The sequence below is a fragment of the Halyomorpha halys genome, unplaced genomic scaffold (assembly GCF_000696795.3).
Source record: "Halyomorpha halys isolate HHAL.00 unplaced genomic scaffold, Hhal_1.1 Scaffold2556.1, whole genome shotgun sequence".
NCBI lineage: Eukaryota > Metazoa > Arthropoda > Insecta > Hemiptera > Pentatomidae > Halyomorpha > Halyomorpha halys.
In genome coordinates this window covers 28793-44251 of record NW_027115510.1, presented here as the reverse complement: position 1 = coordinate 44251, position 15459 = coordinate 28793, and the positions used below count along the sequence as shown (strand labels likewise).

The 15459-nt window shown below is 31.9% G+C and overlaps 1 protein-coding gene across 1 annotated transcript; it reads right to left on the bottom strand.

The window, feature by feature from the left end:
* Positions 1 to 5123: 5123 nt before the first annotated feature.
* On the bottom strand, positions 5124 to 11970 carry LOC106691625 (glucose dehydrogenase [FAD, quinone]-like). Its single transcript, XM_014437454.1, has 4 exons — positions 11952 to 11970; positions 10785 to 10964; positions 10514 to 10684; positions 5124 to 6562 (listed from the first exon to the last, which is right to left on the bottom strand). The coding sequence occupies exons 1-4, from the start codon at positions 11968 to 11970 to the stop codon at positions 5139 to 5141; spliced, it is 1794 nt and encodes a 597-aa protein (XP_014292940.1). The 3' UTR covers positions 5124 to 5138.
* Between the last annotated feature and the right edge of the window lie 3489 nt (positions 11971 to 15459).

The window sequence follows — 15459 nt, the reverse complement described above, 5'->3', positions numbered from 1 at the left end:
GAAACGAGTGGGCTTGGGTGGTTAGGGAGATTATTATGGAAGGAATAATATTGGGTTCCGGCTAGATCGGTTACATAAGGAACATTTAGGTCTTTATGGATGGTTTTATTAGTAACAAAATAAGTAGCATTGAGGATTTTACGAAGGATTTTTAATCTTAAATTAAAGATAATTATTGAATCTGATGGTTAGGAAAATTCTTTAATCAATTAAAACACAGAGAACACAAACATTTGTCAGTTGGCAGTTCTAAAACAAGGTTAATTGAATACAGACATGTCGATACAGTACAAGTGCCCTTTAATTTGTGCCCAAAAACCAATACCACAAGGGTCGGCCACAAATTCAGGCCAATACCAGTTATGCTTATCCACAGGTTTGCGCATGCGCGAATTTGTCGGTGTTTGGCAAACGTGTAGAGGTACATTTAGGACTGCGCATGTCACTGCTGCCTATAATCTTCGTTTATTTACAATTCACAAACTTATTTAGTGGGTACCATTTAATTTTTGGGGAACAATTATTTACACGGTTGTACACCTTGTCCAACTGCATCCGTCCGGTAGGTCTAGCGCTCCTGGTCCATATCCGTACAAATGCCTGTGGTAACAGAATCAGAAAAAGGACTAATAGTAGTACAAAAGCCGGGAAGAAAAAAAGGCAGTTATCTCGTCCCAATTTTTGATCACTTTAATGAAAACTGTGTATAATTACTAGTCAAAACTGATGAGTCTGCCAAGTATAGGTAGGGGGAATAAAAATGGCGACTGTTTCGAAACCTTAAAAAAAACATTAATTTTTCATTCGGAGCTTAATAACTTAAAAACTACCAACAACACAAGAAAATCTAAAAGAACATTATTTAAAGAAGAGTAAATTTTCTGGCTATAGAACAAAAGAGATAACAACATTTAGAGAAACATAAAATTTAAAAGGAATAGTATACAAACAAATTTGTAATTATACAAAATATTGAATTGAATCATAAATGATAACAAATTAGATAATTGATAATTGAATGGTAAAAAAAATTATTGATAATTGTGGAATTAGATGGTAGTAGATTGAAAACAATGAAAAATAACATTATATTTTATTTTTCACTGTTTTCAATCTACTACCATCTAATTCCACAATTATTAATAAATTTTTTTACTATTCAATTATCAATTATCAAATTTGTTATTATTTATGATTCAATTCAATATTTTGTATGATTACAAATTTGTTTGTATACTATTCCTTTTCAATTTTATGTTTCTCTAAATGTTGTTATCTCTTTTTGTTCTATAGCCCTGATGACCTGAAACTAAGGTCGAAACGTCGGTATAAAATAAATAAATATTGCTTTGTTTATTTATGTTGTTCTTTGCTGATCGCACCCCCCAACAAATCTCTTCAATCAGTAATTACAAAATTATTTATTTATGCCGACGTTTCCACCTGAGTTTCAGGTCTTCATCAGGGCTATAGAACAAAAGAGATAACAACTATCATTTAGAGAAACATAAAACTGAAAACAATTTCTTTTCAATTTTATGTTTCTCTAAATGATGGTTGGTATCTCTTTTGTTATATAGCCCTGATGAAGACCTGAAACTCAGGTGGAAACGTCGGCATAAATAAATAATTTTTTGTTTATTTATGTTGTTTTTGCTGACTGCACCCCCGACCATCTTCTCCAATCAGTAATCTACGGTCAACTGTCTACACCTCACTAGGTACTTAAAGTTATGTTAAATTTTCATCATTTATCTTGTTTCTTAACTCATCTGGAAAAGTGGAAAATTATTTAAAAAATTATAACAATATAAAAAATAATTTACTGGTGACTTCAAAGTTACCTATAACTTTTTAGCAAAACATTCAGGTTAGTGCGCATTGAAAACCACCAACATTAAAAGAAGGAGTTACAAGGTCAAACTGAAACTTGACATTTAGTTTATGTTATTAATCTCATTCATTTTTTCATGATAATGACATAACTTCAAATATATTATACTTAATTTATTGATTTATTTTTTTTTTTTTAATGCATTTATTAGAGTGATTATTTGAATTTTAATGCATTATAATTGTGGACGACCATGTTGGGGTTTTATGTAAGTATATATTTATTTTTTACTATATTTAAAATGTCTATATAATTTTTATTTTTTTTACTATAATTTTGTTTTATGTTCAAAGGGAGAAAGTTTTAAAATTAAAATAATAGAAAAATTAAACACAGAAATAAAGAAGGATAAAAAGCTATAAAAAAAAATTAATATATGTAAGGGAAAAAATAATAAATTATAATAATAACAAAATCATGTATAACTTTATCACATAATTCAAAAAAATTTATAATGTGACTATTTATAAAAATGTATACTGTAACTATTCATATTAATAGGCTTAAAAAAAAATTGTGGTTTACTAGCCTTCCATATGTATGCTTAAAAAAAAATTATATTCCATCTTTATCACATTTGATTGAAGGATGACAAATAAGATGGCTAATTTATACCTGAGAATTGTGAATCTTTTTATGAAATAAGCTGATAGGCCTAAAAAGAATGATAAACTGTTAATATTAAATTACTACAATATGTTACATTTTTGGCTAAAATATGAAATATTTAGTATTTAGTATATTTTCGATAACTCCTTCCTTGGTGGTACGATTTGGCTAATTTTATTTGCATTACGTGCACATTTAAATTTTCTACACCTGATTCAATTAGATACACAAAGAGTACATACGTAACTAGAAGAAACTAATTAGATTAAATTACAAAGAAATTAATTAAAATATTTTAATCTTTTTGTACATTATCGATGATAATTCCCTTTGAACTGAATCTTTTATCACTAGGTGCATTACACATTACCTGAAAAAAAAATTGAAAAATGATTAACATTTTTGGATATTTTCGGTGATAACTCCCATCCAAGTGCTAAGAATCAACTGATTCATTTTTCATTAGGAGTGAAATGAAAATTGCTTCGAACTACACCCAATTAGATGTAAACTAGTACATGCTTAAGAGAAAAGAGTGAAAAATGAAAATGTTTGGACATTTTCGATTATAACTCTATTCAATATTTAAATTTTCAACAATAAACGCCCAATAAAATATATCTAGAGTAAACGTTTTATGAGAAAAGAGCGAAAAAAATTAAAAAGTTCATTATTTTTGTACATTTTCAATTATAACTCCCTTCCTAATGCTACAATTCTGCTGGTCCCTGATCACTTTAAAAAAATGCAGGCTTCTTTTTTATTGTAATGTTTTTGTCCTTAGAATTCAATTTAATTTTATGATTTAAATATTTTCAGCAGCAGCAAATTTTTATCCAAAAAGTCAATTAATTTACTTTTATAGGAAAATAATAATAGTTTTAGACTATTTATTGATAGATGAAGTTTCGCCCCTTAATGAAGGTATCCATCAGACCTGTTAAAATGATAATGCACTATTTTGAGATTTTCTGCTTTATTACTGCTCTCAAAATCTCAAAATATTTGAAACTCGACCATCTAAATTATTCCACTTGTTCAAAGTCATGGTAATATTTATGAACAGTGATGCATTTTTAAAAGAAAGTATTTGGAAAAAAATACTGAATATATCAAATTACCAGTTTTGCGAAAGATAAAGCAAACACTTTAAACTATATGGTACTATAATTGTTCAATTATTGGGCAGAACATGTGGCTCGAAGCGACCCATCAGGATGCTTCCACACATTAATGAATGTCAGTATAGTTGGCCAGAGACCATGTTGGAGGCCAAAAACCAGATGGATAGATATGATCAACAAAGCTGCAAAAGAGCTGCTTGCAGCAAACTGGAAAGCAGTAGCTCAAGATAGGCAAGTGTGGAGAAGACTTGTTTAGCCGGCCAACAAGGCCAACGTCTGGAAGGTCTGTAGAGCCAACCAATAAAAAAAAAAAAAAAGTTCAGTTCTTAACCAGAGCAATGGTTAAATGTACCAGTCACTTGTACATTTAAAGGAAACTGAAAAAGACATCTTTGAATGGGTACTTCCTTATTTTTATGAACTGTAATAACTAATTTTTATCGATGGTATAACTCCCTGAAATTTTACTCTTCTCTTTTTTATTGATTTAGATTTCATTAAATTCTATTTCTATTTCTTAAATTTACCTGGTCCTTTAGTTATATTATATTCTTATTTTTAACTCAGTTCTTACTTCTTTTATGAATATAGGAGCTTGATTACAATCTATTAATTGTAAATTATTACCATAATTTTGAAGGAGATGGTTTGGGATGAATTCATGAAGAACAAAAATCTCGCTGTTTATTGATCGCCAATGTTTAGACCCACAATTCATCAGGGCTAAGATATAAAGAAAGTAAAATGAATATGTTGCGAAGGAGTGAGATTAAATAAAACGTGTTTAGGTATAATATAGGAGATATAAAAAGACTTGAGATTATGTTTTCTTGTCTATGCATAGAAACAGAAGCTAACTCTTTTTTTTTTTCAGTAAACCCATATTTGGATTATTTTTCAGTAGGACCTAGATCATATTTGGGCCACCCACCTTATAAACAAACTAGTTTATCTACATCTGTTCTGTTTAATATCACTGTTTTACTCTTACATTAACTTTACCATATTTACATCTTTTTATTTCAACCTTGATGAAGACCTGCATTGTGGGTCGAAATGCTGGCAATCAATAAATTGTTGAAAACTATTTTTGTTCTTCTTGACCACAGCCCTGACCATCTTCTTCAAATTCACATTTGGTCAATCATCTGTTTGTAATTTTATCATTATTAAATGAAATGAAAAATAATTTTACTATTCTCAAAAGTCCCCTAAGAATATTATTGTCATCATTATTTTGATTTCATCCATAATTATGTTGTTTCAGCTTATAATCCTTTGCAGCTTTCACAATGCCCAAATATTTAGAAGTGTTACAAATAAATGCTTCATTTCATGTTTTTATTTTTATATGTTATTTTGGCACCAACCGATAAACATTAGCAACTGGTCACACCACAATTGGTGTACTTGTGCAGAATAAATAAATAATTATATAAAATAACAATACATTTAAATTCTTTAATTAAAAAGTATATAAACCAATAAAAGTTTAAAATTTATTTTTTAAATCATTGAGATGAAATGCTTTGGCCATGGTCTTGTTTGATGAAATCTGAAGCTCTCTCACCAATCATAATTGTTGGAGCATTGGTGTTACCACTTGTCACGACTGGCATGATGGAAGCATCAATAACCCTCAAATTCTTTATACCATACACCCTCAATCGTGGGTCAACCACTGCTGCCGGATCATTGTCAGTGCCCATTTTACATGAGCCTACTGAATGATAGATAGTTACAGAGTATTGTTGAAGAAGGCATAGTGCATATTCGTCCGACATAACTGTGTAGTTGGAGCATAGGGGAAGAAGGGTTGTAATTAGTTGGGCGCCAATTCTTTGCATACTTTTTGTTTGAAGGAGTTGTGAAACAAATTGAATTGTTCTCATACTTGCCTCAATATCAGTTGGGGTGGTCAAGTATTGTGGGTCCATGAGAGGAGGACTTAATGGGTTCGTATCTCGCAGCCTCACTGTTCCACGACTAGTTGGGTGGATATTGTATGGTACTGCTGCCCACATCTGTTGGTCTTCATTAAATGGGATGTATGAGCTAAACAGTATCTCTGTGTCGGGAACTGGGCTATTTCTAGTGGGGTCTGCGTTCACGAAGGCTGTACACTCAACTCCAAGAAGTGTCGTGAGAGGGCCATCACCATTTTGTGCATAATCTAATATAGATGAAAAATTTTCAAAAGATGACCTCCAGTTAATCGTGTAGTTAGGTGGAGCACTAAATGGGATTGGAACGCCAACATGATCATGAAGATTATCACCGACCCTGAGGTTTTGTATTACTGGTATTCCTAAGTCAGCTAAATGCTCTTGAGGACCGATACCCGAGAGCATAAGCAGCTGGGGGCTATTGACAACACCAGCTGAGAGTATTACTTCCTTTGAAGCCATAATTGTTATGTTTTGGCCATTTCTTAAGAACTGGACACCTAATGCAGTCTTTGTCTCCGGATCTACTATAATTTTAGTTACTCTTGATCTCAAAGCAACATGTAAATTACTCCTGTTTCTTATCGGCCGAAGAAATGCTTTTGCTGTACTGCATCTGCTCCCATTTCTAACAACTCCTTCCGCCAACATGAAACCGAGTTGGGTAGGACCGTTGGAATCGACCAGTGGGTAGCCCATTTCCTCCCCTGCTTGGAGGTATACATCTGTCATAGGAGATAAGTAATTTGATCTATTAACTGTTTGGTAACCTCCCTGAGCATGATAAGGAGATCCTGCTATAGCTGGATCTTGATTGTCTTCTGATCTTAGGAAATAAGGAAACACTTCCTGAAAGCTCCAGCCTGTATTTCCTATGTTGGCCCAATTGTCATAGTCTTGAGGATTTCCTCTCATGTAAACAAAATCATTCAAAGTACTTGAACCCCCAAGTCCGTGTCCTCTTGGCCAAGTGCAGATACCTCCATTGGCTGAAATTGAAAACATAAATAAATAAGCAAGTTGTCCTCTTATTACATATTTCTTTTTTATTTCCATTGTCTATCAAATCTTAAAACAAAAGTGAATAACTAATTGGAAAACAGCTATTCTAATTAATCATTAGATTATTAAAAGGAAATATTAAGATTATGCTTGTTTTAATAAAACCATATTTAATAATTAGTTAAAAATATTTTCTTCATAACCTGGATATAATTTAATATTGTACAATGCAAGAATGGCACCTGTATATTGACTGCAGGTGCACCACTCTTGTGGTGGGAATAAGTGGTGAGCATTACAGCATGCCCTAGAGGCATGACAAGGGAGGATGTGAAATCATCGTGTGCCATGAGAATTCTACAAATTAATCTACTCCTAGGCTTCGCAAGATCTCTTATTGACTGTGAGGGACCTAAGGATTGATGTCAGCATCCTGAGTGAGCAAAACAAAAACCCAGACAATGACTCAAGGTTATCTGATGGCTTAGAAAAGGCTGCAATGTGGACATATGTCCAATATGTCCTAATGGAAAAGGCACAGGTACTCACTCACCTGTGGATTTGTCTGGGTCTAGGTAAAGCACCTATACCTACATAGCTCTTACGCTCCACAATCGAGGAACTCTCGGATCTCTTAGATCATATAGTTCACAATGCTAGAAGGCGAAGGCGAAAGTCCTGTGAGCTGACTGATGTATGCGGTGCCATGCAGCGAGGAGAAGGCACCTGCGTGCTAAGTGGCGTGATCCCCGGCGAGTTATCAAGAGGAGCAAACGGCAGTGCAAGAAAGAGCTTTGTGAAGAGATGGACGAAGATCCATGGGTAAGGACTTATAGAACGGTTATTATAAAGTTGAATAGCACTTCGCAATCGCCTATGTGCTTATTGGCAATGCAGAAAATCGTAATGGACAGCCAAGTGACCCTTCAGCCTATCGACTGATATGACTTTTGGATACAGCTGAGAAGGGATGAAGAGATCACAGAAGGTGGAGGAGGCCTCTCTAGGAACCAAATTGGATTTTACAAATTTTAATCTACTGTAGGCGCTATCATCTTGGTATTGGAAACGGCTCGGACACTAGATGTGAGAAACGTTTTTAACTCAGCTAGATGGAGGAGGAAAGAATTTACTCTGCGAGTGGAAAAGTAAGAAATTCGTCCTCAGCCTTCCTTGATGTACCTTGGGGTTAGAATCGATGGCAGACTGCGAATCCAGCGGGTTTTGCGATAAGGCGGCTAAAGTGTCGACGGCGCTGTCCTGGCTAATGGCCAACCCTGGGTTATTGATGTCGGGTGTTGTCACATCCGTTTTGCCCTATCTGGCAGATTCATGGAAAGATGCATTGGATACTATGGCATACAAAAGGCCGATGGTGTCCGTCTATCTTCAATGCACAATGTGGGTGATCTGTGCGTTCCGTTTCAGTTCCATACGAGGCGCGTGTGGTGACCAGGATGCCACCCATAGAGCCGATCGGCGAAGTGAGTTGGCTCACCTATTCAGAAGAACCTATCCCCAGGGCTAAGGAAGGTATGTAGCGTCTAACAGAAGGTGAAGCCACAGACTGATTCCCAGTCTCCAACCGTGGGTGGATTGGAAACACGGAGAGGTTGACTACTACTTTACCCAGTTGCTAACATTTTGATTACAATTTTTGATCATGATTAAAATGAAATAATTATATTTTATTATAATATTTCATATTGATTTCGATACTCGACATTCTTATGAATATATTTTGTTTAAATAACAATAAAATTTTATGGAATTCTTAAAATTGGAGTATAGATATACAAAGGAAAAAATTATTTATATATAAAATGAAATGTTAATATTTAGTTTCAAAAATTTCATATCGATTTCGATATTGGACGTTCATATTAACATCGATACCAAATATTAGTAACGATATTCCGAACTTATATAATCGAAATATCGATATTCCGTTTTTAAAGACAAGGCAATTATATGGGAAAACATAAAATGAAACATTGATATTTCGTTTTAATATTTTATACCGATTTATAAATTCAACATTCTTTTTCATTTTGTTAGCAAAGATTCGTAACGATACTCAGAAATTATTTAATCGAAATATCGATTTAAAAAAGAAATGAAAATTTTCATAAAAGGCTCAAATGGAATATTGATATTTTTTCTGTATTTTATATCGATTTCGATATTGAACTTTCATATTAATATCGATATCAAAATTAGTAACGGTATCCCAAACTTATTTAATCGAAATATGGATAATTCGTTTTAAAAGGATAGAAAATTTGATGAAAAGATTCAAAATGGAATATTAATATTTAGTTTTAATAATTTTATTTCGATTTCTATATCAGACATTGTTATTAATAACGATATCAAAGATTAGTAACAATACTCTGAAATTATTTAATCGAAATATCTATATTTCATTTAAAAAAGACTTGACAATTTTCATAAAAGCTTCAAAATAGAATATTGATATATTTTCTATATTTTATATCGATTTCGATATTGAACGTTCATATTAATATTGATATCAAAATTACTAACGGTATCCCGAACTTATTTAATCGAAATATGGATATTACGTTTTAAAAGGATAGAAAATTTTATGGGAAGGTTCAAAATGAAATATTAATACTTTGTTTCAATATTTTATTATTGATTTTAATAATGTTTAAACATTTAACATTCTTATTAACATTGATATTAAACTTCAAGGGTATAATTATAATTAATATTAAATATGAAAAAGTATTTAATATAATTTCTTGTGTATTTTATTAAGTGAAATATGGAAATTTCAATTAATCAGGTAATATCATTACTAATCTTTGATATCAATATTAATAAAAATGTATATTAATAGGAACTATATACAATGTCTAGAAAACAATTAAAATTTTTAGATTTATAAGCAAAATATCGATTTATCGATTTAGTAATATTGAAACATCAACACAAAATTTTAATATTGATATTAATAAGAATTTCGAATATACAAATCGATATGAAATGTTGAAACAAAATATCAGTAATTCTTTCTGAATTTTTCCATATGCTTTTCTTACCTTTTTTAACGAAATGTTGATATTACGATTAAATAATGTTGGAATATCGTTACTAAACTGTTATATCGATATTAATAGAAAGCAAAATTAAATACAAAAAGAAAATATTGTTGCCAAAGTTTGACATCGATATTATCAATAAATTGGAATATCGATATCAGTATCTAATGGTTTTTATATTTAAGTTTTTAATAATGAATCTATCCTTTATTTTCTCTAAAAAATTTAAATGCAATATCAATGTTTCGATTAAATTATATCGAAATTTCCTTGCCAAAGTTTAATATAGATATCAATAAGAACGTCGAATATCGATATCTATAATGAACATAGGAATTACTGGTAATATTTCCTTAAAATATATCATCCTCTTTTTATTTCTATATCGATTTTTTGGATTTAATATTATTGGCTGGGTATTTCTTGATAATAATTTATATGTAGTTCTGAGGTGTTTGATTATTTTGAGTGCATATTACCCATGATTTTTTTATTTTCTCATAAGTTAAGAACGGGCTATTTTTGTTTTTAACCAATATGACGAAGGAAAATATTGATATTCTGGTATTATTGGTTAGTAAATAAAGATATCGGATATCGGAGACAAAATATAGATATTTCGATACTATCGATATCCCATCCCTAGTGGGATATAGGAATAGGTAGGTGGTTTCAGCAGGTAATAACTTCACACACGGATAGACATGAGGCGTTATTTTCCATCCGCGTCTATTTCCTCATGATTTTCACTCCACAACAAAAAAAAAAAAGGGTCCATTTTAAGATTTATTATTTGATCGACTTTTAGGTCGGTGAAGTAATAATATGTTTTATGTTTTTAAATATTATAACGAAATAAATGTAACTCACATCCACATGCATATTGTTGAGGGACTGTTGTATAATTCCAATCGAAGTCAGTAAACCATAAATTATAATTCAAAATCGGTGTATCTGAAATTACTGTTTCATCCCCTCCTGCTTCGAGAAGTAACACTGTCCAATTTGATATCTCAGTAAGTCTATTAACCACAACGTTTCCTAAAATTATACAAATAGTGTATATATTTAAATGTTTACAATATAAATAATACAAATATTGAATTTTTGTGGCAATATTTATTGTTTTAAATTAATATACCTGCTGATCCTCCTCCAACTACAATAAAATCGTATTCTGGTAAAAGCTGTGACGTAGGTACATTTATGGGCCTCAAGTTCGGATCAATATTAGGATAGTTATATAAAGTGACTGCTGCCGTCAGGAGAGTAGAGAAGAGTTGGTAGTTTTGGGACACCCTAGCTTGTTGACCATCCATCACTTCAATACAAAATAGTTATAATTAATATATCATAAATAATAATCAACGATAATTAATGATTTATTAGTACTTGATAGTCCTAGTTTTACTATACATCAACTAAGTTTGGAATAGGCAACAGGGTGACATTCTAAGATCCTTGTTAGTCATATTATACATGGACGAAACAGCAGCAATCTGTAAAAGGCGAACCGTCAGGATTTTCTTGAGGCGAAGAAATCTGCTTCCCTTGGTCCAGATTCTTCTGTATCTAGAACATATTGTACTGATTGCGTACTCCATAGAGAAGTTCCAGCAGACCGTGGCGGAAAGATATGAAGAGTACAAGAGGCTGGTAAAAAAAAATCAATTATTTCACCCCAATTTTTTATTACTTTAATGATAACTATGTATAATTACCATGCAGAATTGAAGAGTCTGTCAAGTATAGATACGGGTAATATAAAATGACGGCTGTTAAAAACGTTTAAAAAAATAAATCATTCTGAGCTCCATATTGTTGAAACTAATAACAGAACTTTTATTTATTTATTTCCACCTTTCCCTGCTTTGTAAGCAATACTGGTGTGCAGCTGCAGTTCATTGTTACACATGCATCCGTAGCATCGAATTACTGATAATAAAAGAATTTATGAGTTTAACAATAAATATACATTTTCCATTTGAAGGTTCATTCCCTCAACTACCGAAAACCTGATAGGTTGCGGTCAAAACAGAACAAAATAGTTTTCAACTATTTATTGTCCGATGTTTCGCCCCACTTTTTAGGGCTTCATCAGGGCTGTTCAAGACGATAGTTTAAACAGACATTGATTATTGGTCTGTTTAACCTCATCAATATTTCGATTAAATAATTTCGAAATATCGTTACTAATCTTTGCTATCGATATAAAAAAGAGTGTTGAATGTATAAATCTCTCTCTATATAAAAGAGGGCTGTTGAATCTTTGTCTTCAATGAACTTGGTTATTACTTGACCAATTTACGTGAGGCTTTTTGCTCCATGTTCCATTTCGCCCTAGGAAGGTTTAAAGATGATGAAATCATGAGATTTTGAGTAGAAAAAAATTTATGAACAGAATTAAGCGTAAGGCTCGGAGTAAAGTAGTTCGGTAAATTTTTTCTCAGAAAAAAGAAAACCATATTCGTTTTCAGGGTTGTCCCAAAGTACTAAATACCATTTTTCGAAGAAATTAAAAATTATTCATTTTTCACTTCGATTCCATCCATTCAATTCCATTTTCTAATAGAATATAATTTAAAGTAGAGTAAATTTACTAAAACATTAGCTCTAACAAAGCTGTTTGTTTACCTTTAATAGTTCCCGCTATACAATTTTTTTTTAAAGAATCATTTCATAAAATACGTAATGAAAAATCAGTAATTGTGAATTTATTGTGGGAAATCTATATCTCAGGAACAATTTGACGTACAGATTTTTGCGCGAACCCAAACGTTAGGAGCTGCAATTGAAAAAAAATATATATAATTTAATAACAAATAATTTTTTGACAAGAAAATACTTATTGTGATATGTAGTAAATTATATATAATCTTAAAATTTTGGTTTCATTTTCCGTAATGAAATGTCACAATTTGATGAACTATGGCTCGCCCCCCCCTGATTAACTAAGTCTTGCTTCTCCCCTCCTAGTTTTAACCCTGGGTACGCCCTTGACTCATATTAAAGCTAGTTTAATGTGCTATTAACAAGTTTATTACGTTTATCCTTACCTTATTAGTTTTGTTCACTATATATAGTATTATTTTCATATTTTATAATTACTTCTTTGTCTAAATTAGGCCTGTCCTAACATACGCCTCCCAGACGTGGACTCTATCCACACAGGATAGAAATAATCTGTTGGTCTTCGAGAGGAAGATCCTTCGAAGATTCTATGGGCCGGTAAGAGATAAGGAAGGCTGGAGAAGAAGAAGAACTTTATGAGCTGCTCCAGGATATAGCATTATAACCTTTTTTAGGCTGGGACGCCTTGGGTGGGCAGGACATGTTGCAGGGATGAGTCTGGAATGAAATGCCTAAAAGAGTCATGGAAGAAGAAATCCATTGTCAAAGAAGAGCGTGGTAAAAGACGCACGAGACCTGCTTGGGGTCCGAAATTGGAAGCCAGCAATCCAAAACCGAGACGAATGGCGGAGGCTCATGTAGGAGGCCCATCGCAGGGTTGTAGCGCCAACTAATAGATAGACTTCTTTGCCTTTCTTAATTTTATATTTTGTTTCTTTATTCTCCTTTTTTAATTTACTTATATTTTCTTTCTATAACTTTAATAATTAAACTATTGTTATTAAATTAAATTATTCATATTTCGTTGTTTCTTTGCATTATATATTTTTTTTCAGTAATTATGTTATTTTCCTTTCATATTTAATTACCTATATATACGTTTTATTTCCACTTCCTTCATTACTTTGTTTTTATCTATATTCATTCTGTACAATTATTTACTTTAATCATACATTTATTCACTGGTTGTTATCTTGTTTTCTGTTCTTAGTCCTGATGAAGGGTAGAAATTTTGGTTGAAACGTAGGCACTTATAAATAAGTTTTTTAAAAACTTATTTGTTATTCTTTAACCGCTCCCCCCCAACCATCTTTAAATATTTACTATCAACGGTCAACTATCTTTTCATCACAATAAATAAACAAAATGTTGATTTCTAGTTGTTCGGACAAAACTTTTGATTTATGAAAAATATATCTCTGGAACCATTAATATTACGAACATTCAAAATAAAGGTAATTTTAATTCTAAACTACTTTATAGTACGTTAAACTATCTTTAATTTTTAGTGCTAGCAGACATCTGTTTGTCTGATCATTCCTGAAATATAGTTTTTCCAAAATTAAATAACTGATGGTTTTTCGCAATTTTGTTATGAAAAGTAGCTTTTTAAAAAAATGGATCTCGGGAACTATTGGACGCAAATATTTGAGAAAATTTACTCTTAAAATTATGTTTTATTAGATTTTCTAGTGTTGGTAGTTTTAAAGATAAGGAGTTCTTAAAGAAAAATTAAAATTATTAAACGTTTTGAAACGCCAGCTATTTTTTAATCTCACTATACTTGGCAGATTCATCAATTTTGACTAATAATTATACATAGTTTTCATTTCAATCAGCAGGCCTACCTTCTACGCCATAACCCCTGATGAAGAGCTGAAACTCAGGTTGAAACGTCGGCATAAAATAAATAAATATGGTTTTGTTTATTTATGTTGTTCTTTGCTGAACAAACTTCCCGCACCCCCCGACAAACTTCTCCAATCAGATATATAAATAGTTTCGAATTTACCTTGTGACAGTTATAAAAAGTGTACTCGGAAGTACACACAAAAGTACGGCAAACTCGTTTTAATCGACGATTTTCAATATTTTGTGCAATTACAATCCCCATCTTTAATCCTTGATGAATATATACTATATTTCATTTGTAAGGGTATAGCCTCACAGACACCTACCACCCTGATCACATTTTTCCCTATATTCCCCAAATGTTGTAAAATATCGGGTTTCCAATAAGAATGGAATAACGCAAGTATACTTTTTCATTCATGAAAAATAAACAAATCTCAAAAAAACTGAGTCTATTTGCGAAGAATTGCAAAATCACAATATAAAGATCACAAAAATGTTGAAGACAGCCGGTATAAGAACGAAATCAGTCAATATACTTCTATAGTTACTCTACATGAAAAAGAAATCTTGTTTTTATAACAAGGAAAAACAATGAATGCAGCAGTCTGTTTGTTTCTCTGATTCGTTTACAACGAAAAATAAATCTCAAAAAATCACTAATACATTTTTTGCGAACAACTAACATACATTTTTCGAGAACATTCATGGAAAATAGGTTTCTTACATTTTCGAATTCAAGTGGTCAAAGTAAAAACAATATTTAAGTTGCTCGATATATTCACAAAATTTTAAAGTGTAATTTTTTTGTAAATGTTCGTGCCTTGCTTATGTATGATAGTCAACATCCAGAATCCAATATAAGCTCTCATTTTATTCCTGGACGTGTTCTGTAGTTAGAAATACTTTGTGGATCATTTTTTTCACTAGGTATTATTGAGAGTTTGACATTTGTGTAATGTACAGTATCCTCAATTATATAATTATGATCAGAAATGAGCAGGTACCATATATCAGCCACTGATTATGTATATCCGGTAATAATGAAGCCCTTACGAACCCGTGGCCGATACCACCAAACGCTCTCTACATTCATCTATCAGCAATCCTCCCATCTACGTTTCGGTCTACCCCTCGGGCGTTTACCTGTCAGTTCAGTTTTTACTAACATTTTAGGGATCCGCTCGTTACTAAGCCCTACAACTTTACACGCCGCTATGCTATAACTTGAATTATATTTACTGGGTGTAGGTCCCTTAATTCATCCTTTTTCGGCCCGAATATTTTACGGGGAGAGAGTGAGAGAGAGAGAGAGAGAGAGAGAGAGAGAGAGA